At 46.5% G+C, this 27,605-nt stretch overlaps 1 protein-coding gene across 1 annotated transcript in view; it reads right to left on the bottom strand.

The window, feature by feature from the left end:
- ARMH4 (armadillo like helical domain containing 4) overlaps positions 1-18,349 on the bottom strand; it is a 70,086-nt gene extending 51,737 nt beyond the window's left edge. The window contains exons 1-4 of the mRNA XM_072865498.1: positions 18,188-18,349; positions 10,803-12,186; positions 8,653-8,865; positions 7,176-7,394 (exon numbers count right to left, since the gene is read on the bottom strand). Coding sequence (XP_072721599.1) covers positions 7,176-7,394; positions 8,653-8,865; positions 10,803-12,186; positions 18,188-18,349 — 1,978 coding nt within the window. The remainder of the gene's footprint in view (positions 1-7,175; positions 7,395-8,652; positions 8,866-10,802; positions 12,187-18,187) is intronic.
- Between the last annotated feature and the right edge of the window lie 9,256 nt (positions 18,350-27,605).

The following is a 27,605-nucleotide window of genomic DNA, read 5'->3' as shown; positions in this document are numbered from 1 at the left end:
TGTTAATTCCATTTTCTCTTGCAAAAAGCTGTTTGATGGTGTCTCTTCAGAAGTATCCATTCAACTGCTTGGGAAAGGAACGACCAACAGCCCAAGAGCTAAGAAAACATTTGATTTAAGCTTCATTTTCTAGACAAACTCAGCATGGACCCATTACAGGTGATGTAGATTAGGGGGTGGCTCTGTTATTACAGCCAACAGTCTCTAGGATACCAAGGTTTTAGCTCAAGTCCTATCAGGTGCCAGAAGGAAGGATGACTGCAAGCCCACTCAGCTCACTTCTAGTCAGAGCTCATGCTTCTAAGTCCTTGATCACCCTTCACTATCCTTTGTCAAGGGCAGTGCTTCTCCCCAAGGTATTTTCATGAAGAGGTTCAGAACGACACTGCTGGCCTGTCCTTGCACCCATATGGCCTGAAGTGTTGATGTCAGCCAGGAGAAAACACCACAATATCTCCCCCCATTTAAAGACAGCTTGTTATTATAAAAAAAAAAAAAAGGAAAAAAGCCTATGACTCTTCCCAGAAGATGAGGTAAAAAGCCAGTGCTGTAGTCACTGCATCCTGTGTCAGATCAACAAGAGGGTCAGCATCCCACCTGCACAGGGCAGGAAGCAGAAATGAGAGCGCTAAACCAATTTGCAGGGTGGTTTGCCCTGGTCCCAATGCCCAAAGCTCCCCAGAGAAGCCCCATGAGGAACACTATCCCCTGTATGGACCCCAGCCATCAGCAGCTCCAGATGAAAATGCTCCTTACAGAGTCTTCAGAAGAAACTGCCACATACCTGCTTATCTGAATCAACCTCCTTAGAGCTGTGAGGGTGAACTGCTTAATCCGCAGATTAAAACAAACAAAAACTCATTAAAAACTTTCACCCACACAGTCCAATTACCTTTCAACAGCAACTGTTGGGGGCTTCTGCTGCTTTTGTTTAAGCTTGAAGACAAGCATGTGAAAGCTACAACATTAAAGTAATAGTTAAGTGAACTCTAATTTTTTGGACAAATGAGAAGTTGGATACAGTTAAAAATTCAAGCACAGCCTGGCCCAAACAGCAACCAGCGTGGGTCAGACTAAGAAATATCATCTAACCTGCTGGAGGCAGAACAGTGCCAGAATATCAGAAAGAACAAGGTTACTTAGAGAAGTTTCTTTCCCCTCCCAAAAACCAAGAGTAAAACAGCTGTGCAGCTCACCTCTGCCCAGAAAGCAGCTGGGCAGGCACATACCACTTCCCAGACATCTGGGAAAGACAATGCAATGATGCTTTAAGCCATTCCTCGAGATTCTTGCAGGAGTTGCTGTTGGAGACCACAAAGCACAGCAGATAGGGTATCTGAGGTAAAGCCCTCTCCTTTTGAATACTCAGTCCCTTGAAAGATCATGTGGTTTTAGTTTCATCAGAGCTGCCAGCACACCTGTTGCAGAGCAGGGTGGTCAGACCATGTTCTGCCTCCCTTTGCAGGGAAGCACGAACAAGGCTGAGCTCAGCACACTAGCTGCACACAGCAGGAGTTTCCTCACTCCTCTTCTTAGCAAGCCTTTAATTAGCCTAACAATCTTAGCTGTTCACCCACAAGCTCCCAAATCATTAAGGGCTTGATCACCCTCCCCACCCCTCCTTCCTCAACTCTCAGGTGGATTTCATGAAACAAAACAAGTCACCACCAGATTTAGCAGCAGAGATGGTGTTTGGTCAACCACTTTCAGGAAAAGAAAGGAAAAAGAGCTTGGTTTTGATGCAAAATTGTCACACTTTTTTCTTTTTACAGTTTTCTGCTACAAAGGAGCAGAATTAGGGATAAACTACTATCTACTGTGAAGAACATGGAGGTCAACCTGCACCAGGGGGACAGCAGTTCCCATTTCAGTGGCAGCAATAAACTGGAAACAAGACAAAAGTGTGCACCAAGAACATTTAATAATTAATTCATTTTGCTTGGGCTTTGCTTAAATCTTCTGTTCCTTGCCAATTTAGCTGATATCCAAAGAGCTGGTGAGGAATTATAGTATCAGGCTAATTAACCATGCTGGGCTAAGTACCTGCCTTATTTACACCCCTGCAACCTCATTTAAATTTTTAATAGGGTTGCAGAGATTTAATGAGGCAGGTCTTAATCCATACAGTCAGGGTCCAAAAAGCAATCCCCATCAGAAACTTGATTTCCAGCACAAATAATCTTCACATCCAAAAAGAGAAGGCTCCTTATACTGTCACACAGCTCAAAAGAAAAATGTAAGGAGAATTTGAAGGGTCTTTTATAAAATTATGTAAATGGCTACAAGTTCTGAAGTATTTTCTGAAAAAGGCAACCACTGCCTTCACTTCTGAAGTATGACATGCAGCTTAAATGACTGTGTACAAGAACAAGATGCAGGGGAAGCAGGCAGAGAATGGAAGAGAAGACTAGGAGAGCTCTTATCACTGAAATTAGTTAAGCTACAGTTTCCTCAGAAGGGTAAACTTGAGTATGCAGGTCAGCAAAGAACAACAGGAACTGTTGAAACCCAGACACAGTAGGTATTAATATGTCATTAATATGTTAGGTCAGAAAGCCTAAAGCTTCATACTGGCACTGTTCTGGAACAGCCTTTAAGGCAGTAGACAGAGCAAATGCAATGAAGCCCACAGCCAAGGTTCAGAGGGAAGGTGCCCCATGACTGCAGGACACTGGATTTGCTGATCCTAAGGACAGTACCAGCCATGTTTCAGCATCATTGAGGGGCTTCTCCACAGCCAGATGCTGCATTAGGTGGGGACACACCAGCTAACCAGGCAGAGTACTGGAAATAGCACTGTGCTGTCCTAGGCAGCAGACATCTGACACTGCCTTTCCAACCCTTCCACCCTAAAGACCAGGATTCTGCCAGCTGCAGGTTGAGAGCCAGCCTGATGAATGTGAAGTGTTCCTCATTAAAGAGCTACATGGCTCAGATCTCCTCCTGCTAAAGCAGCAGAGGAAGTCACCCATTTTCACAGAGCTATTGACTGCTCCTGACACCACACAACAGGCAGAGCATCTCCTGCTTTTATAAAGCTCTAAGCACCATCCACATCCAGCAGCCTACATGACAGCTGAACTGGGTAAGTAGCTCACCCCCAGCAACGACAACTTGAAGCAAGCCTAGATGACTGAACAGGAACCAGCCTTAGGGCTTACACACTGTTGCAGAGCAGTTTTGGATTTTTTGGGGTGGAAGGAGTACACACAAAAAATAGGATAGACAAGTCAAACACCAACAAATAATATCCTTTTTAGTTATCTTCAAAAACCCTACATGAGTGGCAAGATCCAGATTGTTTGTTCCTCCCTCCATCCCAAAAATCAACACAAGTAAACAGTCTCCAAATCCCAAGTTAATGCTGAAGTGGGTCAAGCTGGAGCTCACTCAGCTGCAGGGAGTGGGTAACACTGAGCTTAAACTGTTTTCCTGATGAGTTTGGATGCAGCAAGGGCAGTATGTGGGGGTCTAACAGCTGAAGGGCTTCTATAGACTTGCAGGTTGAAACACAGGTACATCAAGAGGCAGCTGTTACTGCTGCATCTGGGCAGCCTTGGAAGGTTAACAGTGACATCTGCCCTACATGTCAGATGACGTTAATCTTAGCACGGTTTGATGAATGCTGAGACCTCTTCCCATTCTCCATCCCATGTGCCTTGCTCCACAATCACCACCTCCAGCCATTTCAGCTGAATTTTTGCTGTCCAGGCTGGGTGGTGGCACACAAGAAAACCAAACCTTGAGTCTGCATTGACAGATACAGACTCACCCTCACCAACAGCCACAGGCAATGGTGCTGTTAAGCTGTTCACACTGAACTGGCCTGTGACCCAGGCTGTGATGGGCAAGGCATCACTCTTGGCAGCAGGCTAGTTCTGTACTAACTGCTAGTTTAGGATTAGCATGTAAGGATGACATGACCTTCAAAGTCCTCATAGGAAGTACACTAACCTACCTTCTGCTAGCCTCAGTGCATCCCTGGATCACATCCCATATGGAACAGTGACAGGAAGAACATGCTTGAGGAACAGCCAAGAGGAGCAAGCTGCTGTTGTGCTCTGTCCACCAGGTTTCAACTAAACACTGCAAGGTTCTTGCAGAAGAGAGAATGTGGCAGACTACCTGCCACTTCAGAAAGTTATACCTGCCAAATGCTGCCATACTTAAGGAGTACAGCCATGTCTGCCCATACCTACCATGGCAGATGTTATGGCAAAGGAATCTAGTCCAAAAGGAACATGGTTACTTTTAAAAGAGCCACTTTTCAAAGTGTGTTGGGAGGCTTACACAGCGGTCCTGAGAAGGCAAGCTGAACCACATTATGTCTCTTCAGGCCCTAGAACCCCTACAGAGAAAGCTGCAGTGTTTGGCTTGCTACAGAGACACCCAAATTCTGGGCACAGGAACAAAATATATAATTAAGTCTCCCAGACAAGTAAGCCTCATCATCCTCTGCTATGTCCTGTCCCAATATCCTATAATCCCTTTATAGGATTTCCCTGGCTAGGAAGGGCAAGTAGAACCAGTCTCACCACAGAGGTAGGAGGATATTTGTTACCCAGCTAATCTCTCCAGAGTCCACTACAGAGGAAGATAAGCTCATCTAGAGACATATTCAAACACCTCATGTTTGTCTGCGCAATTTGATTTTTAAAAGTTTTGCATCCAAAATAGGTGAATATACTGATGCAATTAACTACAGGTAGTTTGGCACAGATGGTTCACAAGAAACAGCACTAGCTGAACAGCAGGGGTTTATATTTAATGATGAGCCAGGCCCTCAGCGAGACAAGTCAGCAAGACCCCACTGAAGATAGTGGAGACCAGCTGAGCTCACTCAGCTCCTTGCACTTCTTCCACTGGTGAGCAAGGCACAGCCTCCCCACAAAGGGCCAGAATCCCTCATTAGGGACTCCAGCATAAGCCTGCAACAGCAGTGATGCCTGATCTTGCATCCCCCAAGAGCCTGAGCACCCTAGGCTGCAGCTCAGTGTAGCTTTATAGGAACGCAGTCCCAGACATCTTATATCTGGCACCACCTAGATATTCTGAGAGCAAGCACTAGGAACTGTAGTTTTGGGGGAACAGAAACCAAGGTTCCAAATGCCCATCACCTTGAGGATGTGGTACCCCCTAATTGCCATTATATGGAGAAAAAGGTATTAGAAAGCAGAGTCACAGCTCAAAAGCTTCCTTTGTGCTTAATTGGGGCAGTAGCATCCCCAGGCAGAAAGCCTATCCCCAAGTGGTATTTGTCCCATTTTACAAGATGTGGATTGGTGATCCCTAACACTAGGAAAAAGTCTGGCTCACTGCACTAAGGTCTAGGTTGATCAGAAGAGATTTAGACCAAAGCTGTGCCAGTTGTCAAAACCACACAGCACACCAGAGAGCACCATGTCCCTTGGATGACAGGCACCTGCAGAGCCATACACCAGAGCCAAGAAACCCACAGCCTTCTAGTTGAGTCATCATCATTTAGGAAAGCTGGTCCTAGCTACAGCCCACATTTGCCCTTAGAGGAGCTCAGAGAAAACAGGCCTGTGGTTGCATAAGAAAGCTCAGTAGGAACCCAAGAAAGTTGCAGCAATCTTATGTCAGAGCAGAAAGATTTTTTTAAATGCCTCTGCAGAAAGTCTCATTAAACAGGGAGAGACCAATGCTCAGTTGAAACAGAAATCCCTCTTATTTTCCTGTACAGAAAACCAGGCTTCTAAAGGAGATCCCAGAGGGCTCAGTAACAGTTTAGCCTCCTGAATCATACTGCTCTTGCTAAGCAGAGACCTTATTTCCCAGCCTGAAAGATCAGGTTTTCCCCCACACATGCCCTTCTTCCCCTGCTGCAACTCTCCCATCATCAGCACCACATCCTTGGGTTGCCAGATGCACAAGATTCATCCTGGCAAGGGGTGAGGGCTGTAGCTGGAAGCCCAGAGAGCTCATGGCAGGCTTCAAAGCAAGCAGCAAGCCTGACAGAACAGGAGCTGCAGCACCTCCCACATGCAGTGGGGAGGGCTCCCAGCTTCTGCTGCCCTCTAAACTTAACAGAAGTGAGAATTATTGCTTCATGCAGAGAAAAGATGCTGATTAGCTGTTGTCTATGGCACCCCACCTCTAATCAGAAGAAAAATACCATCTGGCATGCCACCCCTGGAGGGCTGCCAACCTTTGCAGTAAAATGCGAAGGCAAGAGAAGGTGAAGATAAAGGAAGGGGAGCAAAACAGGCAGAAAGATTAATCCCTGCCAGGTGGTGTCAGTCCAGACACTGGAGTACAAAACTGGATGGATGAGCAAGCAGAGAAGAGTTTAACTAGAAGAAAGATCAAGAAGCAGAAGTGAAACAGTTCTCTGCAGGAAAATCATGGATGAGCTGAAGAGTTCTCAGATCTGAACTGCAGACCAACTCCAGAGTAGGATCCACTTCACCTCTCTTGATGGGTGTTTGCCCAGGCAGCATTTGCATCACTGGGTTTCAGCTGTCTGAAGGCACTCAGGAAGCAGAGACTCCAAGACTGGCAGTGGGCAAGAGCAGCTTACAAGAAGGGAGCCCAGGGCATGAGGCAAGGCTGGAGGAGCCAGCAATGGGAGAACAGCTTAGCAGGTAGCATTGAGTTGGAAGACCATCTCAAAGGGGATGCATCCTTTGCCTCTCCCATCAGTGTCACATAGGGAGTGTAAATAGGGTATCACTTGTCCTGGCAAGGTTTCAGACAGCTGGATGCTGAGGTAGCCATCTCATGCTGAACATCCCCCTGCATTGCATGTGGTGAGGATTTCAGCAGTAGGGTGGCAAGGGCTCTCCAGCTGTCTGAACATGTTCCCATAAATGTTACCTGGTACAGAGGCTCTACAATCAATGCACACATCAGCAGTTACAGGTGCACAGAGCCAGACTCTACTGCAACAGCAATACCACTGCTGCTCCCTCTCCAAGGGAAAACCCCATCCCTCCCACCACAACCACTTGAATTTCAAGCATCCTCCATGAAACTGTTCACTGCTTGCTTCCTGTACCTCCTGGAAGGGGACAGGGTGGTCAACATCTTTATTAGCAACAATAACATATGCACATAGCTGTGTGCCAAACAGACAAATTGGGGAGCTCAGTGTCAAGGCAAGTGTGCCACTCCACATGAAACTGCCTGCCTCTTAGCCTTGGGATCAGTGGTACCTTCTGACTCCAGGCGGTCCAGCCCATAGGTCACAGCTGTACTGATCTTCCTCACAGATGGAAGAGCTGTCCTCCTGACAGACGATGCCATTGATGATGGAGTTACCAGAACCACACTTCTGCTGGATGGCTCCTCTGTCTGTTCAGACTGGGTAGCAGGCAACCCACCAGGAGCTGGAACAGCCTTCTCACTGGTGACCAGGACCACATCTGTGAGATCTACAGAAGACATGAAGCAGCAGCAGTTCGGCACAACAATATTTAAAACCCCACCATTTAAGAACAAACTCCTTAATGAAGTCTTAACTCAGAGTGGAAGAAGTTATTAAACTCTTGCCTATTTCAAGATGTGTAAGTTATTCTGCTGTAATGAAAGCTTCTCCCCCTAGACAGCCATCACAGGAGGTTTCCCTTAATGAGAACTCAGCTAGGTTTTACTTCCATTGCTTTGAGGACTGCGAGTCACCACCCCATAGCAAGATCAGAGCACTGAGACACTGTTTGAGATCTGAACCAAGTAACAGATTTAACTGTTCCTTGCAAAGATAAAAGTTAGTTGAATTTATAATTAAATCCCAGAAGTAAATTAGTTAGTGGAAACTGCTGGAAAAGCCTTCTCTCCCCTACAAAGGGACCTTAAATTAAGGACACAATGCAAATAGGTTTTTCCTTTTGATGCCCTGCAATAAGAATTACCAGAAAAGCTGCCCAGCAGCAGTTTTGTTACAGTGGTACCTACTACTACAGAAATAAACTCAAGCTCAAAGTCAGCTTTGTGCTAAGGGAACCTGTGCTACACGCCTGTCAAGACAACAGGCTCCTACATATACCTGCCAAGGTGACATTGAGCCAGTAGGCAGCAGCTGGACGAACACAACTGCTTAAAGCATTTCTATGAGCTACATCGACCCAAGAAGCAAGAACTCACCATTCCTCAATGAACTGAATGTCAACGCAGGCTTCCATACCCAAGGGATTGCCAGGCTCTTGCAAGAGGGTCACACACACACACCACATAATCCCCCCACCTTGCACTGCTCCCATGTTACCCCAATGAAACTTTCTGGTCCTTTGCACTGAGCATCAGCAATCTGTGACTGCCTTTGGCTCCAGTAGTAAGAGCTCTCCCACCATAAACAGGAACTGGCTTAAATGTCTAAGGCTAAAAGTCAACTTGCTAGCAAGGATGGATGTGGGGGTTGTTGTTTTGGGGTGGGTTTTTTTTCCTAAGTCCCTACTCCACTGTTATTTGGGACAAAAATATATGCTAGCATATTTCAATGTGGTGGAGCTGGTAGCATGGACAGAAAGCAGTGGCAGCCCAGGGCTAGAGGCAGCCTGCAGAAGGCTACAAAAAAGTCACTTAGAATATGGATGCCGTGTGTTGAGACTTCAGTGTCCAAGCATTGATATTTGTTTCAGATGTACCATCTCATCTTGCATGGAAGTGAACCTAGTCCTTGGAGGAGAACCCTACCTTCTACATCTGGAGTGTTCGCCATAGAGAAAGTACCAGTTGCCACCAGCATCTGGGTGGCACTAGGAGCAGTTGGCATCTGGGTGTCCTCCCCACTGTTTTCCTGCAGAAGGCTTGCAGCTCCTGTTCCCTGGGTAGCACCAGGCACCAGTGTCACAACTGACAGAGCAGCATCAGCTTCCTGGGTAACTGTTGTCACCTCCTGAGTAACACCTACAGCAAGAACATGTGTCAGTACCAACTCACAGGACAGCTGACAGCAACAGAGCAGACATTTGAAGTAACATAACTCTATGCATTAGCATTTCCAGAGCCACAACGTAAGCAGCACATCCAGGCAAGTATCATCAGGGCAGTGCAGCATAAACAGACATGAGAATGTGTGTAACAGGAATGAAAGCAGAATCACTCCTCAGTTTCTTAATTGTCCCTTAAGGACAAGTGGACCCACAGGGAAGCAATGCCATGGGAGCACAGCACTGCAGGCCTGTGGTGTGAGATACCACTCAAAGCAAGTGATGCAGCCAGAGCAGTGCTTTTAGTGACCAGCTCTCACAGCTATGAGACTTCAGCTTTGTAGCAGGCTTTATTTTTGTTGCACAAGTCTTATTGATAGTGTTGTTTCGCCAGCATCTGGGGAAACAGCAGAGAGGGAACCTGCTGGCAAGTCAAGTGCTTGTAAATTAATCTAAAATTAATCAGTCAGGTTTCAGCACCAGCACACCATTAGCTTTCCTTCTTTTACAGCAAAAGCTAGATCTTTTGGATGCAGTGAGGGAAAGTTGTCCTTTTGCCCCTGCAGCCTAAGGGAGAAGATTAAAGATGCCCAGCAATTAAAACAAAATCCTAAACCCCAGCTCATGTCCCTCATCAGCCTAGGAACATTTCATTGTCCAACACCTGACCAGAGCTTCCCCCCACATTTCTACCAGTTTAAATACTGAGTGGAAACACTGTCAGTGGGCTGAGGGTACCATCTCTGCAGGTAAGTACAGCACAGAGTGACACCATCAGCCTGTGGCAGACTCTAGGAGGAAGATTTCTGCCTGCTGGTAACAGAGCTGGCACAAACACTGGACAGTCAGAACCTGGCCACAGCTTCACTCTAGGGTGGGGAGACAACACCAGGGGCTTTTGTTAAAGGACACCACAGAGCTCTGAACAGATCTTTTGATCTGAGCATCCTTCTAAAGTCATGGAAGATGCCAGTTGGAACAGCTTGCCTCCTCCTAGATTTAGGAACCATTTACAGCCATCCATTGTCTCTGCATCTTCTGCACTGACTGCAAGTGTCCATAGCTAGCAGTTGAGAGCCAGGTGATCCCAGATGCTAATTAATTTAACCCCCCAGGAATTATTCCCCCCTTCATTCTGCAGGGCTTCAGAAGGAGCCATATGAAAGGGACATTGCCATATGAAAGGGACACTTGGGGGAGTGTTATCCTCCTTGAAATAAAGTGTTTAACTAGGGGGTCAGAGGCTGGGCTCCTTCCCTAGTCACAGGAGAGGCATACCAGAAGGTTATCCGAAGCAGATTTACATATCTCTGGTGAAGGCAGGATGCCTACAACCAGACTACAGCTGTCCCCCTCAACCACTATGGGAGCACCAAAACTGAAGCCCCTGCTTTGGTAGTACACCACACATGCAGAACATTAACAAAGCAAGTTTTGTAACTAGCACCAAGCCTCTGCTCATGAGACTCCAATTCTCTAGAGACCTCCGCACTCAAGTACACTCTTCAACCCCAGGCTCAGCTGCCACAGCCTTCCCAGTCTCAGCTTTTCTGTTTGCTACTACAGCCACCCTCTCAGCCTGAGGAGCAGAAGAGGCAGCTCAATACAGTTGCTTCACATAACAGTCAGGACAAGGTCCAACCCAACAGACTGGGCCTACCTGTATACAGGGACACCACATATAGCAACAGCCAAGGCTAGGCAGTACTTTATGGATGTGAATTATCTGTTTAAGCTGTTACCCCTCCACAAAGGTCCACAGCCTTTCCTGGGAGGAAGAAGTGTCCTACCTCTACTGCAGGTATCAAGATCACACCTTTCTCTGCTTTATCTCTCTGAAAGGAAGCATGGATTCCCAAGAGCATCCCTCCTAAACTTTCCTCTAAGTGTAGGTATCTAACAGGCAAGTTTTACCTTTCCATGAGCTTTCCAGAGTAGGAGAGAGATCAGACTGTGTATCTGTCACCACAGCAGCCTCCGGCTCTGATGGCAGGATGCTTTTCCCCTCCTCTGCTGTGACTGCATTTATGTTTTCCAGTGAGTTGAGATCAGCCATGTCTACACTTGTCAGGTTTGCAGTGTGGAGAGCATCACCACTGCCTGTGGAAGCTGCCAGCAACTCCTCCCCTTGCACCAGCACTGTGCAGTTTGTCTCCTTGGCAAGCTCAGGAGTTGGCGGAGGGGACGCTGGGGATGGCAGCACTCTTGTTGCATCCTCTTCCTCCCCCACACCTCCCTGTGGGGTATGGGATTGTTCTGTTGCCCCCAGGTCCTCTGTCACCTCCTCATGAGACATGCTTCCCCCTTGACTTGTGTCCCCCAGTTTTGTGTCATCCCAGTCAGGTGGCACAGTGTCCACAGGGTGGATGGTGACAGTGCCAGCCGTGGCAGGCAGCTCTCCTTGCCTGACACCTGTCGCTGCTTCCAGGTGGAGGGAGGCCTCAGTCACCACAAGGGGATGTTTTGCAGCCACAGATGCTTGCACAACCAGGGACTTCAGAGGGCTCCCTGTGCGTGCTCTTGGCATTCCCACCTCAGAGGTCACAGCATGAGCCTGGGGACTTGGGATGACAGGGTGGTCACTTGCTGTTTCCCAGCTGGGAGAGCTGGGGTACAGCGTGGGCTGGGGTGCAGCTGAGGGGTTTGAGTTGCTCTCTTCCTCTTCCACAGCTGCCCCAGAAATGGGGTTTGCTGAGAGGCCAGCAGAGCTGTGCTCTACTTCAACACCCTCTGTGGTGGTCTCACTAATGGGGCCACTGACAGACTCTTCCTGGACAGCAGGGTTCAGTGTGGTCACAGCTGTGATCAGCATGGCCTTGAATGCATCATCCTCATCCAGCTCTGACTTTGTGGGACCAAGCTCCTCCTCATCTACAGCAGCCACTGCCACAGCAGAGGTGTGAGCACCCAGCCCCTGGCTGCCTGGGATGACATGGCTCAGGCTTACAGGCAGCTTTCCTCCTTCTGCAGTGAAAGCTTCATTTAAAGGCATCCCAGATGGCTTTGCTGACACTCCACACGGCTCTTCAGAGACAGTCTGCTCAGAAGGACCCAGGTTATTTTTCAAGTTCAGCATGCTTGTCCTTTCATCTTCTACCCCATTCCCTGCCCAGGGGCCATGCTGGACTTTTGTCATGTCCCTCTCCTCCAGTGGCTGAGATGCAAGGCATGGTGGACTGGAGAACAAGAGCAGGATGCTGCAGGTGACTATGCAGATGTTAAATCCTATTGATCTACTCATAGCTGAGAAGTGATGTGCCCAGAAGCCTGCAAGACTGACAAGTCCAGAGTGCAAGACCTAGAAAGGGAAACAGGAACCAAGATTACACATACCCATAACCACCTATTGACCCAGGGCCTTAAACAACTGGGTGACAAGTTCCAAGCATGCTAGTCTATGGCCAGTTCTGAGCAGACCCTTCCCACACACCCCAAGCAATGGATCCCTCCATCTGTTTTACTGTTCCTAGCCCACCCAATCTGAAGTCTCATGCCAGACAAAAGCAAATCTTGATCTGAAGCCCAAGACAGACCTTGCCAAGCTCTCACCCCAGCAGTAGAGTCCTATGCTCTACCCAGCAGGCATCAGACTTACAAGCATATGATGAGGATCAACTTGTTTGTCCTTTACTAAGTCCAAGACTGATGCTTGTCAGAGCCAGACTGAAGTCTCAGGCCCGTATTCACACAGAAGGAAACCAAGGAACTTGCACAGAGAACAAGGTGGGTCTACAGGGCACAACACAGGACCAGAGCCAAAACAGGGCTGCATTAGTGTCATGTCCTGTATGAGCTCCTTGGCCCCACAGAGAAAGGCTACAGCCCAGACAGCAGCTCTGCTGCATTAGCACAGTGTTTATGCTGCACTGCACCATGGAGACACTTCCATAAAGTTTCATGTGTATAATTGTGTGCTTCAAGAGTTTCCAAGAGAGCACTGAACCAGTAGCCCAGCAGTGATCCAGCCAGCTGACAGCCTGCTCTTGGCAGGCTCTGTTGCCTCCAGTAACGCAGCTCAGGCTGCCGGACAGATGGAGGACCTCGCAGCAGCAGCCTGCTCCCAGCCACCTCCCTCCAGGCCAGTGCCTCTCAGTCCTGGACTTGCTGCACCATCACTCAACAGCAGAAGACCATCCCATCCAAGGCTCTGCTCATCACATGTGGGACAGCTCGTCAGACAAGTCCGCACAGCAAACAGCCCTCCATCACACAGCAGATCTGGTAAGGTCCTCCTCCCAGTTTCAGGAAGCAGCTTGTCAGTGGCACAGTCTAGTCCTACTGCAAGAAGTCTCCAACCATCACCAGCTTCACTTGCTTTGTCTGGTATGTTCTCAGTTTCACAAGTGAACTGCTCTTACCTTCAAGCCACAGGACTAATGAATATTAGTAAGGAAAAAGGTTGGGGTTGTCAGAACCACCCCTCAGTCTTCCAAAGAAGAGCAAATACCACCCTCTGCAGTCTTGCTCATGGGCACCAGGATGAGTCCCCCAGCTTGCTAGACTCCTCATTTCCCTACCCAAACAACATGTAGATAAACATTACTTGCATTTGTACACACAGTGCAGCAGGAAGCCACCTAGTACTGCTTTGTTACAGCACAGTGTATCACTCCATGTCTTCTCGTGCACCCATGTGATGCTGTGCAAGAGGTAACTGCTGTTGCGGGGAGAGGGATCTCAGCAACACCACATTTGTGCTAGTCCATCTAACTCAAAGGCTCTCTGTGTCCTGCTCCTTATGTACATTTGTCTCCTTTTGGAAAGTGTTATTGTATATGTCCAGTCAGCTAAACATAACCAAGACATCAGAAAGCTTATATATCTGGTCTGGTCACACAGAGCTATGTGTATTTCCATTGTAAAACATACCTCTTATTCCACACAGGAGAGAGGTTTCTCTAGCTGAAGACCCTTATGATCTGCAGGGCTGTCTGTAGCACAGAAGACAACCTCAGCATTACCAGCTTAGAGAGACACAGGTCAGCATCAACTACTGCAGGCCCCATTATCTGGTTGAGCCTTCAGGACACACCAAGTCACTTTTTTTCCACTCTCCCTGCAGCCCTGGCCCTCAGCAGTTTGAGCTGCTGGAATAATTCCCTGTCACAGGCCACACACATGCACGAGATGCTCAGGGACAAACAGAAGCCACCAAGAAGCTGTTCACCAGCAACAGCATAGACACCTTCCACTATTTTTAGCATCTCCTTTCTCTGGAGGATGGGTGGTCACTCATCTATCTCCTCTACCCTCCCTGCCAAAAAAAAAAGTTGAAAACTGACAGTATTCAGCTATTCGTCCACACTAATCCTCTATGCGCTTTTGTAATTAAAAAGCACTAAGAGTATATTACACAAGTTAAATTGATAGTGCCCAGTGACATGCATCTGCCTTGCCATGCTGATGAATATAAATTATGTTCACCTCACACCTCTTTAGCAAGTCCCAGTTAAGATCAGACATATTGAAACATCAAAAGGTTTTATTTTTTAAATAAAGAACAGTTTGGATCTAAATACAGTTTCTCTAGGAGTCAGGAGTCTTTAGGCTATGCAAGTAGTTTTAGCAGTGGTAAAACCTACACAGAACTCCAGCTGCACTTGAAAGACAGCCATAGCACTTCTCTTGCAGTCATATACATTATGCATATGTACATACACATATGTATATACATTTGTAGGTTTCTAGCTCTAGGTTCAGATAACCACTTCCTGAATGTCTTAGGCTAGCAGAAGTACTGAAACATTAATATCTTTCCTCAACAGGCTTAATCCATCTTTACTAGGATCAGGAGTGTCAGTGAGTAAGAGGGAAAGCTGCTCCCTAAAAGGCTGGCTTTTAGAGATCCATTAGTTAAAATTTTTTAAAAGATTAAGAGCTTTTCCTCCTCCTGGCTAGTAGAGAACATGAGCTGTCAGTACTAGCCTGATACAGGAGTTCCCAGGGTACTTTGGGCAGCTTCATACTGTTTCCCCCAGTCTGAAAAGCACTGTTGGCCATAGTCCTACATTTGTGAAGGGTGAAAATAATGTTGGAGAGTTATTTGCTCAGGAAATCCACAACAGCTAGATCTAAGCTAACCTAGACCTCTACATTCAATGAAAGCTGGAGATCATGGCATGGAGCTTGCTGCAGGATAATGGCATAAGTTCACGCTTCAAAGAAGATTAGTCAGAGCTTAAGATCTACTTAGCTTTTAGCAAGAGGCTGGATTAGACAGTGTATGAACAGTAGTGACCTGGCTATCTTCTTAAGCAGAGTTTGACACCTTGCTGTAACACTTCCCTTTAATACAAAAGTGATCCAGGTTCTAGCAGGTAGCTGGCTGCAGAGCAGTTTTTACTCAAGCTGCATTGGGCTATACATTTATCCTCCCATCTAGTTATTTTTATAGTCAGTCTGCTCTACAGCCTTAGCCAAGCGATAAAAGCAAGCTGGAGCATGCTGCTCTGACCAAGCACCTCCTCTGTAGTAAGCTTAAGCTTTTTCATTACTAGCCTGAAGCTGTAGAATAACTCAGTATTTCATGCCACAGGATCTCCTTGTCCCCAGATTTCACCTGGCATTCTCCAAGCTGAAGTCCTGGAGGACAGCTGCCAAGCACTGGCCAGGCTCTCAGTGGAAAACTAATCCTTGCTTCAAACAGGAAGCACACGCAGAGGGCAAGAGAACACCAGCTACTTCCCCTGCACTTAATAACAACAAATCCCAAGAGATGCAGTTCTCCTAGCTGCAAAGGCTGCACAACTGCTGACAACCAAGGAGCTTTATCTTTAGCATGGGAAAAAAAAAGGTGTTTTTTTTTTAAACACTTGGTAGGCTGGCAAGAAGCACAAAGGACTGCTAGGCTAAAAACAGGTGCCAAAAGCAGGCATCTCCAGAAGCTGCCCAGCAGAATAAGAACCATCTACAACAGTGGGCAAGTCACAAGCTGAGGGACAATAAAGACAAACTGGTCACCAGCTGAAGTGGTCTTGCAGAGCCAGTTAGATCTCTCTGAACCAGGCTGCTTCCTTGCTCCATACAATTAGCACTAGCAACAGCTATTAAACCATTAACCCCCTCTGTGAATTCAGGACTCATTTGAAGAGTCAGCTCTCAGGAAGTGTGATGAAAGGAACCCCAAAAGGAATCCCATCCTGTTATGGTCAATCCAACAGAGCAGGCATGAAGGGGACAAGCACAGAGCAGGCCAGATTTCTCTTGTTCAATAGCTGTTCCTTACATGGACCAGCATTTTGTGGACACATGCTGCAAAGGATGAAACTCCCCTTCTGCCCCAGTTGTATGCAGCTACTCCCTAGGATGGCTTTTTAGAGTTTCATCCAGTCAGTTTACTTAACAAAAAACTCCCAAGAAAACCCTCTGCTGTTATTTTCTGCCTTTGGCAAGTTCTGGCTGTGTTCTTCCTGAATTGGTGAAACAGCAAGAAAAAGGCATCAAGCTTTTAACTCACTGTTCTAACAATCCCTCTCCCACACAGAGAGGACACTTGTACTCCAAAGCTGAAGTGGCTGCATACATCATATAGCAGAGAGCACAAGAGATTAACAGGTCAGCTTCAGACAAATCATTGTCTAGCCTTTGCAGAGCACAGCTTTTCACACCTCCAAGTACAGGCTTGATTATGCCAGCTTTGACTGGCTGAACAGTCCTGGATGTGCTTGGCTCCACAATTCATCCGCTGATTGATAAGGGAAACAGACAAAAACGCTGCAAATCTTTTAATGTGAAGATTTAGCCAAAACATACAAGTCAAGCAACTTGCCAGCAATCAAATGCTATGTTACTGGAATGCTAATGTATGCTATCCAAGCCTTATTACTCGTGCTGAATACAAAAGCCAGCAGATAATACGCTGCAGAACTCCAACTCCTACTTTTGCACACAAGCTGAGAAAAATGCCTTCATTTCATCTTACATTATGTCCTTGCCCAGTTCAATCAAGTGAATTGTAGAGCAGATGCTCTTACAGCACATACTTCAGATAAACAGACCTCAACCAGTTAAGCCATCTCCAACAGCAAAATCCCAACAGTGACACAACTCCACACCAGCCACCAATACAGCTAAAGTCAGAGGAGCAAAGCTATGTAGACACAACCACACAGAGGGGCACATCTTCCCCTACCTTTGAGGGCTGATTCTTACAAGCAAACAAGTGAGATATTAATATTCTGTAAGGACAGCTTCCTACCAGTCCTAGTGAGGCACCTTAATACATAATACAGCACCTCCACTTCCAGCATTGGTGTTCCAGCAGCAGTTCTTTGAGAAGCAAGAGACATGACATGTTTTAGGCATTATTCCCCCAACTGCTAAGCAATCGCTTGCTTTGTTCAGAACAGCACAGACCACCTATGGAAATCCCTACACAGATTTGCAAGTAAAAGCCACATAGCTCTTCATGGCTTCTTCCCTGGCACCACAGAAGTCAGAGGTCTACCAAATTCCTGAGGTATTAAAAAGATTGGGGGGGGGCGTTTAAGAATGAGGCCAAAGGGTGTAGCAGTTTTCAAACACCAGAAGGATGGAAACACTGCTCTCCAGACTGACTGGGAACAGAGAAGTAGCGTTCAGATTCCAACCAGCAAGAAACACTCAGAAATTTCAGTGCCTCACCTAACGCAGACAGCAACACTGCACAGCAAATCTTCTGGAGGATCATGAGTCTCTGCAGGTGAAGCTTTAAGAGCTGATTAAATACACCTTTTCTGGCCCTTTTAGCTTAGGTAGAACCTGCTTGCTGGCAAGAGAATGGGATTAGGGATGGCTCAAGGCTTGATTACACCCAGCATGCCTGTTTGCGGGGTACAGATCCATCCCCCTGTCCTCCTTTAGTCATATTTACAGGTGAGCTTAAAGACCCAGAAGTGCATCCCTTCCCCTTCAGCCGCCCACCACGCCAACGGATCAAGTGCAAACACCCACCCGGGGATTTCTCCAGCCCAGGCCCGCAGCAGGATGGAGGGTGCTCACCCCCACACCCCTCCCCGACAGAAGAAAACCCCGCAGGATTTTCTGAGGGGGCACACCGGGACCCCCATCTCCTCAGGACTGTACACACACATCCCCCCCACGCCTCATCCCCCGGGAATGCTGCGGGGACCAGCCCGCTCGCCGGGAACAAAGAGCAGCACGGAGGATGCGCTGCCCCGCGGGCAGCGAAGCATCATTTAAAAAAAATAAATATGAATAAACATGAGGTAAATTCGGCTTGGGGGTGGTCGTGCCCCCCTCACAGACCACCCACACCCCGGGGGGTCGCGGCGGAGGAGCGAGCCCACCCCCGGCCTCACCTGCTTCCCGCCGCCTCCGCCCGGTACCTCAGCGACGCGCCGTCCTCGCCCCCAGCGCCCCGCGGCCGCACGGGCGGAGCGGGCCGGCCCCCGACACCGCCCCGACGGGGCGGTGTCGGGGGCCGGCCCGCTCCGCCCGTGCGGCGGTTCCCGCCTTCCCATGGTGGGTTTTGTACTCCAGCAGCACCCGCATCGCTTGGGAGAGGTCACCCGCCGGCGGGTTTGTTGTTTTTGTTTTTTTTAATTGACTCCAGCTCCAAAATGAAGTTTCAGCATCCGAGTGGGAGCCTCAGCCCACGCACCCAACTCTTCCTCACAAGCCGGGAGCAGAGCCTAACCCAACAGGCTCCCTCCTCGCTTTGCTTACAACAGGATGCAAAAGCAAGGCCTACAGCACCCTGAGGAGTTTCCCAGCTACAGATTCTCCTCCAGTATTTTCAGCTGTAGAGGTCACCTTCTCCTAATACTCTCTCTGCAAAGGAAGACTTCTTAAATAACACCCCACACGTGCATTAGAAGAGCTTGCTTCCATTTCTTCTTTTTGCATTGCTTTATTTTAAGCACCTATTTGGCCAGGGAGGAAAAAAAAAGTAAACAATTTTACTCCTGGTTTCCTTCTCCCACCTGTTTTGGTTTTTTTTTCCTCCACCAGGAACCCCACAGCTAGCCTAACAGAAATAGAAAAGCTTTACACCATCAGGTCCTGGAGTACGTAGCACCTCATGTCATCAAATAACAGCTCAGAAGCCCATACCTTGCCTCCAAAAGAAGAGAGCAGCTTCTCTTCCTCTTGCCTCCCCCTTCAGCCAGGCATCAGAGGCACCATAAGGTCTCAGCTGCGCACACAGGATTTTATATCTCGGGCAAGGACCCATTCAGAGCAGTGCTGCAGCAGGTGCAAAGCGTTCGCGGTGGGCAGGGACAGGTGAGAAGAGACCAAAACTAATGCTCTTTCAAAGGAGGAATGGCTGGGGCAGAGAGATTTGGGGTGGGAATTGCTAGGAGGGAATAGAGAAATGGTACAGGAGAAGATGAGGAGAGTCAAAATCTTGACTTTGCTATCAATGTGCTCTACCACATGAAGCAAATGGGTGACTCCATCTGTACTTCCAGTTATAATTATAAAATTAGGCTCCCTTTTCTTTGTTCCACATAAGAGAGTAAGATTTAACCTGCTCATACCTGTCAAACACTGAGCTCTCTAAATAAACAACATCCATTTGATAGGACAAGGGGTAATGGTTTTAAACTAGAAGAGGGCAGATTCACACTAGATTTAAGAAGGACATTTTTTACGATGAGTGTGGTGAAACCCTGGCCCAGGTTGCCCAGAGAGGTGGGAGATGCCCCATCCCTGGAAACATTCCAGGTCAGGTTGGACGGGGCTCTGAGCAACCTGATCTGGTTGAAGATGTCCCTGCTCACTGCAGGGAGGTTGGAGTAGATGACCTTTAAAGGTCCCTTCCAACCCAAACCATTCTGTGATACTATGAACATAAAAGAACCGATTGAGGAAAACTGAGATATTCCTCATCAAGAAATTGTTCTTTTTTTCAACCCCCCCCTGTTTGTTGTGCCACTGGAAATAACTTTTATATTAGTGGCTTGTTCTCTTTGCTAGACTCACCCCAATGTTTTACCTATCTAATTTTAGAGAAATAGACTGTTTTCCACTGGATTTCAACCAAACTGGAACCAACCCAATTCATTTTGGTAGCATTCTGCATCCAATATTAAAACTTTTAAAAGACAGATTTGTTGTAGGTCAGGGCAATTTCTTTCAGTGTAATATTGCTAACCTCTGCATAAGTTGAAAATAAAGTGTAAAAATGCCTGTATCAGCAACAAAGAAAGACAGTCATTGGCAAAAGGCATCAGAAAGAACTTCAGAGTTAGGCTTGGCAGAAAAACGGTCAGACAAAACGATGGGAATAGTCCCTTCTGGCTTTGCATCTATGAATTGTAAAATCTGGGAAATTATTCATGAATCAATATCTCTAGTGCTGCAACATCTTTCTAAAAAAAAATACAAATATGGGAAAAGAAAGGATGTTTACTCTCTCCTGTAAGGGAGACAGAGCGGGGGGGGAAAGGAAGAGGTAAGAGCTGCATTTTTGTGGCCATTTTAAACACCATTAACTCCCAGATTAGGGACCCAAAGCTCTCCGCAGGTTCATCTTCTGTTCCGCCCGTTTCATTTTGGCCGAGGGCTCTGACTGAGAAGAGGGGATGGCTCAGCTGTGGAGGAGGTGCCACCTCTGAAGTTAACGGTGTAGCCAGATTTTACAGCAAACCGAAATCAAGGAGTGCAGCACTGCGCGTTGTGGTGAGTCAGGGATTGATTCCCAAGCCGCTCAGTCATCCGTGTGCGGGGAGAGGGGCACGACCACAGAACCCCCCCCCCGCCAGAAATCAGAGCTGTCGGCGATGAGGCCGCCAGGCTCGAGCCAGAGGCTTTGCTTCAGTAGCTACAAAATTCACCCCTAACAGTTGACCTGGGATTCAGAATGAGGGATGTTGTTTTCAACCCTGTTTCTATCTAACCTTTAAAATTATCAGGAAAGTTATTTAAAATGTAAAGCATGTGTAACTGATGCTCTACTGTTCTCTAAGGCATGCAGAGCACTTAATAGATTGGAGAGGTTTTCACTTCCCCCTTGTCATTGACTGACTCTGAACCCAGATTGGCACTGTATACTCTCAAGGTTAAATATTTCACTGATAATCACTGTAACCAAAATAGCCGGTTATCTATGTTTTTTTCCCTGTCTGAAATTGCAAATTCCCCATACACTGCAAGTTTCTCTACCCCGCATAACCTGCCAAAATCACAGGCTTCTGCGTTATCAACAAAAAAAATCTGCAGACTGAAAGGAGGAGGCATGATGAAAGAGGCAGAAATCAGAAATCACCGGAGAGCACTGTTTTGTTATTCATTTCTATGGTTTATTAATTGGAAATACTAATTTTTAACTCAGTTCAGTATGCCACAGAGCATATACGTAACCAAGCAAAACCAGCCCCACTTCCACAGCAAGTTAAGAAACATCCATTCCTTTCCCTTCTTACCAATGCTCTGGTTCGAGACATTTCAGTGCAATCCTCTATTGGTCTCGTCCTTCAAAGACTCCTCACCCCTCAGGTGAAATTCAGAGATTAAATTCAGATGTAAGCTGGTTTATTCTTCCATGCGGGTAGCGTAGCTGGTAAAGAGCATGGGACTCATGTCCCATTCCCAGCTCTGACTTGTTAGATGACTTTCAAAACCAAACTTCACCGCTCTCTGCCTTAATTTCCCCTTCTGTAAAATGGGAATAACAATACCTAATTTTTGTCAGAGTCCCTTGTAAGATCTGCATATTATTACAACAGCAAACTCTGTTGTATAAAGTAATAATATAATGCAGTGGATTTCTTTAAAAGGTGATATTCCTGTTGCAGCCTTAGTGCACAAACCAAAAAATACAAATAACATGTCCTAATTAAGAGACTGGGTCAGTTAAAAATCTATATGAAGACACATTTTGTATGTACAAAATGAACTCAAAAATCATTGTCCTGTCATCAGAATACTGCATCTGACGATGCTACTCCTGGCATTGCTGATGACATGGTATCAGCTATCCTAAGTATGTCAGGACATGCCACAGAAGGTAAAGGCAATTTTAAAATAGTTACGATTAATTTTGCTGCTGAATCACTTTCCCAAATTGAATATTGGGGACACCCAGCACATAAATCAGTGCACATCTCCATCACACAATTCACCTTTACATCAGCTGGTAGCATCTGTTTTAAGGGAACCTGCTCTTCCCATTAAACAGCAGTTATTGGAATGGAGTAGCAATGAGTCTAAGTCAGGGAAAGTGAGAACAGTATCCCCTGTTAGGGAGGGAAGTATGTTTAAAATGAGTCCACTCTGAAAAAGGTATCAGGAAGTTTATGGCCAATCAATTATTTCAAATGTAATCATCTTACAGACGAACAGATTTCTTTTTCCTCCAACTGCAAAGCCGCTAAATGCCATCTGCAATTAAAACTCAATCAAAAGAATCAACTTGGATTCCTTTCTTCCACATTCCTCACCACTAGCGCTAACAGAAAAGCTGTGCAAGGCCAAGTGATGCCAGCGCAGCCCCACTGCTGGCTGTGATTTATGGTAATTAGCCCTACAAGGAGGCACAGGATCCAGCTTCTGCTTCCCCAGCTCTCGTGGTTCTGCAGTGCTCACAGAGCAGGAAAGCCGTAAAAACTTATTTTTGTCACTAAAGTCAGCAGATGTGACTTGGAGAGCACACAGCGACCAGATCTGCTGAGTAGGAGAGTGCCATTTTTACACAGTCACTTTTCAGAGTAGAAGCAGGCTTTTGCTGACTGGTCCAAGGTCACGGGAATCGGTTGCAGTTGCTCTGGGAATACAGCCCAGGAGGACCAATGCTCCCCTCCATAACTGAATCACGGTACAGCCCTCACCCTTCTTCATATCCTTTAACAAAACCAATGCAGTTAGTATCAAAGCACACTGCATATTACAATTTTCCCAGAAATAAAGTGCTGAGGAAGCCATCCCCATGCATATTGGAGTCTCAGCTAAAACGTGAACCATCTGTCAATTCCCTGTAGCGCTTGGATATTTTTTCCCCCTGTCCTACATACTCCACTACAAAATCAGGCTGACAATAAAAAAAGCATTTGACACACCACCCGAAAGTAAGCTAACCCTAAGCACTGTTCTGACATTAAACCCTCTGCTTCTCCATCATCTTAAATATAGTTGTTCAGATAATACCCAGAGGGTCTTTGAAAACTTCAGCTTTCTTTTGCTTCTCAAAACTTGAGGTTAAACCAAACCCCTGAATCCACAGGTTTTCAAGAAGTGCGGTGTCGGTACTGCCACTCCATCACTCACAGTACAGCCCTCACGAAACCAACGCAGAGGGGCTGAAAGCCCACAACCACAGGGACGAGCGGGGTCCTTGCCATGGGTAACACGTGGTATCAGGACACCTGGGTGGGAGGCAGACTGCGTTCTAGTGTGAAACAGCGACGCTCTCCATCCAGACACCACCAGTGTTTTCATTATTCCCCTTTGGGGAGATTTTTAGGGCAGTACAGACAACTTTTTGGATGGTTATAAGCAGAGAAATACACATTTTTGTGTTGGAAATATTCAGATCAATTAAGCTGAAATCCTATGGCAGGAACCAGGTCCAGCTGTTAACAGAAGCCCAAGCAGTAGAAAGACTATGGGCTTTCCTCCTTGTTCTCCTTTTGGAGAGCCCATGAGTGGATCCCCTTGAATCCCTGTGCTGGGAAGAGGTGAGGAGACACTCTGTGAGCTCCAGAAGCTACAACAGATCTAGGAGCAATTGTTCTTTTGTTATGTCTAAAGCTGGCCCAAAGTATGCAACTAGCTGATTTTGTGAGGACAAAATGGGTACATGCCTCAGTTAGCCTGTATATAGGGATTAAGGAGGCTTAAAACTGAGTACACAGACAAAGCCATCCCATGTAGGGACACAAAATACTGTTTACTTTATGACCAAGAAAAAATAATAATGCTTTGCTGTTGAAATATGCATAGGGTTCAGCTGAAATCCGAGTCTCTGCAGGGGTCCAGACAGGCATTTCGGCATTAAAGGGAACAGAATATTAGCTGGGCATGATGCCTCCTTGCCGTACCCATTCGGCCCTGCAGTGTTTCTGCTGCGGGACACATTCTTTTATGTTTTCAATGTTTGCAAGCGAACTGCGGGGATTCATTCAGCTGAGAGCTGCCATATTTCAGGACTCGTACAGGAAAGTCATTTTCTTTATGAAAAATGTTCCCTTTTAACCCTCCAGGATAGTTCTGTAGCTGCCACCTCGAGGCACCAACATTGCTTTCACCACCGCTCCTTGCAGACGAGTGCACGGTGCTGCTCTGTGACAATAACGCGTCTGCATGAGAGTCGAAAAGATTTTTTGCTGCCAGTGGCTTGACTACCAACAGGGTCTTGAAAAAAAAAAAGGAAAAAAAGAAAAGAAAAGGACTGCATTAGCCAAAAGGAACTGTCTTATAAACTTGATATAAATGGGAGAGTTTCCACTGATTTCAAGGAGCTACTGTTAATTTATTGTATTTTTACACACTTACGCGACCTCTTCCTTGCTTGTCAGAGGATACCACTGCTTCCAAGAGTTGCAGGAACTGGCTGCATTCAGGGAATAATTTTTTATTGTTAGGGACATCCTGCTTTTTACTCCCCTCGACCTTCTGCTTAGTAGCTGGCTTAATTGTCCTACCGTCTCCTTAGCCTGTGAATAATTATCTTCATTTATATTGTTATCTTGAATGTATTTATAGTCTGATTCTTACGGGTTAGCATCACCATCTGTTTCTTCAACAGTTACGTATTCGGGAGAGCGCGAGTGCTTTTCACATTATGCAAGCAGCTTCCTTGATTAAACCAGCATGGCGTGGATGGATTTTGTTATGAAACCCTGGCACATTTCTACATCTCTGGCTTCTATTATCAATAACTGCTAGGGTCTGGAAAGACCATCCATTAAATTAAACCACTTTTAAGCTGCAGCTTGCATTTCAGAACTCATGTTAACTGTGATTGATTAATGTAATTTAAGAAAAGATTTCCAACGGACTATAAAGAAGGTGATGTGATTAGCAGTAAACTCTGATCTTTCCTAACCCAGTGATAATACATTTAGGAGGAAGCGATGGGCTATGTATTTCAAGTAGGGACTGTGATTTTTGTAAAACATATCTAAGTAATTATTTTTACCTAAAATGTTGAATTTAAAACATAAGCATAGTGTTGTAAACACGTAATTATGGCACAGTAAGATACCATAAACAGGTGACATTTGGGGATGAAAGAGGTGATGAAAACATCATGCTTAGACTTTAAATAAATCATATATTATCTAAACTTTTACTCCAATTTTTAGACTTCAAGTATTTCAAGAGCAACAACATTAAGTATATTATATTATGCCTTTATAAGGCCCCTATCACAGAGATATTCAGGAGCATTTTACAGAATTTAAAAGAATGAAAATTCACACAGCAGCGAGAGCATATTCTCACCAGGCACAGTAACCACGTGGCTTTCCTCCTGCTGTCCTTGAAAGAACCAGCGATGGCAGACAGCACTCCAGGTAGTAACCTGGGGAATTCAAAGATCATTTCCCCGACAGAAAGCCCAAACAGAGAAAAGCTTCTTGAATGTAATTCCCAGCTCAGTCAGCCGTAATTCTAACTGAGCGTGTATTCTTGGTACACTGGGGTATTGCTCAAACACGGCAGAGTTAAGACTCTGTTGTGAGAATGACATTTAAACATATTTTCGGGCATCGTTGTTTTCATGTGCTTTAAAGTTCAGCTGCATTTCCATATTCTGGAAGGGCATAAAATACTAACCATAAAAAAATAATTTAAAAAAACATTAAAAACATAAAACCACACAAAATCATAAGGCAATTTGAACTCAGTGTTGGAGCATTTAATTGCTACAGGCTTTTGTTTGTTTATTTTTTCATGTGTTGGCAACCTCCGCTGCTGCCTTGGCAATGATTCCTCCTCCTCCTCCAGAACCCACTGGTTGCATGCTGGTCCCGTCGCTGTTTCTGCATCTCACATCACCACTGCAGCCTTGTTCTTGCTCCTCAGTTTTCCTCTCCAAGGAGAGGTAGCTGACAGGACGGGAAGCTGGCGATGGGTCGTATGAAGAGCGCATGGGCTCATATTGAGTCGTGGGATAGTATCTGAAGGAGAGATACGAGGGCTTTATGAGGGATGTAAGGGCTTTGCGAGGAGCCTCCCCGGAGTTTGTCACTGCAGAGTTCCCCTTCTTCACACCTTTCTTGCATTCCCTCTGCACTGCCTGAATTACTCACATGTTCCTCCAGATATACAGAGCCCTTCCAGGATGCCCCATCTGCTTCAGCTCCTCCAGTCTGCACTCCTGCTCCGCACACACATGGACCTTCTCGTCTCAGCTCTACACTCTTGACCCCACTTTATGACCCAGGTGAATTTAGGGAGACCAGAAAGGGGGAAGCTGACAAGACTGTGACAGAAGCAGAAGAGAAAGAGGTGGCGTAGAGCCACTAGTCCCAATGATGGGCTAGTGCAGAGGTTTGCTCAGGCGACAGAGCAGATGGTGGCAACGACAGCTTTTGGTGTCTCACATCACTCCCACTCATCGTCCGACTCTCCCACATACCTCCACCTTCACAGATCTTAAATAGAAAGTGTGGATGTGGGACAAACAGGACCGCCGCGGAGTGTGTGAAAAGCATAGCATCTACAAACTGCTACAGCAGCTCACAGCTCAGGGAGTTTGGGTTCAGTGGCAACAGAGCACATCAGTGTGACAACACCTTGAATCCTCTTGCTTCATTAGCGCCCTCGTCCTCCTGCGCGTACGCACTCAGGCTCTTTGGCTTGCCTGTCTGGCAACGAGCAAATGTCTAGACCCAACTCACTAGTTAAGAGCTTTTTCAATATTCATTTTGCTTCCCTGAAGAAGAAATGGGTCTCGCGCACTGAGCGAGATAAATACCCTGTGACAGATCTTTTGGGGACATGATCAGGGCCGTAGTTACACTCCTGGGTGTGCCTAAAAATGCCTGAAGAGCAGCTGATTTTACAGGTGTGGTTACTGTGGGGAAAGGAGAAGGGGAAGATCGGTAGGGGAAAGGAGGTGGTTGCTGGGAGTGGGATAAGCATTACCTTAGGGACCTCTTTCTCAAGTGATCCCAAATTTTCGTTACACTAGCCAACATCTGTTATAAACTCCCTTTTACCAGCTGGGAGATCAAGTCACAGGGAGACACGTATCACAAACAATATTCATTAGAACACTTTTTACTGACTAAGCTCTTACTATTAATAGAGTCCAGCTGTTATTATTAATAGCAGATAACTAATTACACACTTCACTCATGCTCTCTCTCAGTTTTCCAGCCGGAGCAACAGTTGGAAGGCCAACCCCAGCTGTTTGCCCAGAAACAGAGGCTTGTACAGATGCAAGGTGGGTGTTCACAAAGTCCCTCAAAGAGTGCCTTGTTTCATCAGGCGTATAGACAATCCTGTTGTCTCTCTCAACATAGAGCAGCCACCACCTTTGTGGGTGCAGTCAGTGTTAGACAACCCATCGCTGATGCTGGGGGCCTTGCCCAGATGCAGCAAACTCTTGGTGTTCTGAGTTTATTTCTGGCAGATTCAGCAGGATTGCTAGCCTGGGGGGGCTTATTAATTCTCAGGGGACTTTCACGTGCTGCCTTTTGGCATGTACTTTTCCTCTCTTCAGTCTGTTTTTGGATAACTGTCTCTCCATCCATGTCCTGAGGTACGTATAGAACCCATTCCCACAAACTCACGCTCAGGGGCTTTCATGACATGGCTGTTACAGAG

Source organism: Ciconia boyciana, chromosome 6 (assembly GCF_034638445.1).
Source record: "Ciconia boyciana chromosome 6, ASM3463844v1, whole genome shotgun sequence".
In the NCBI taxonomy this organism is placed as follows: Eukaryota; Metazoa; Chordata; class Aves; order Ciconiiformes; family Ciconiidae; genus Ciconia; species Ciconia boyciana.
Note: the sequence above shows the minus strand (reverse complement) of the source record. Positions and strands in the feature narration are given on the sequence as shown.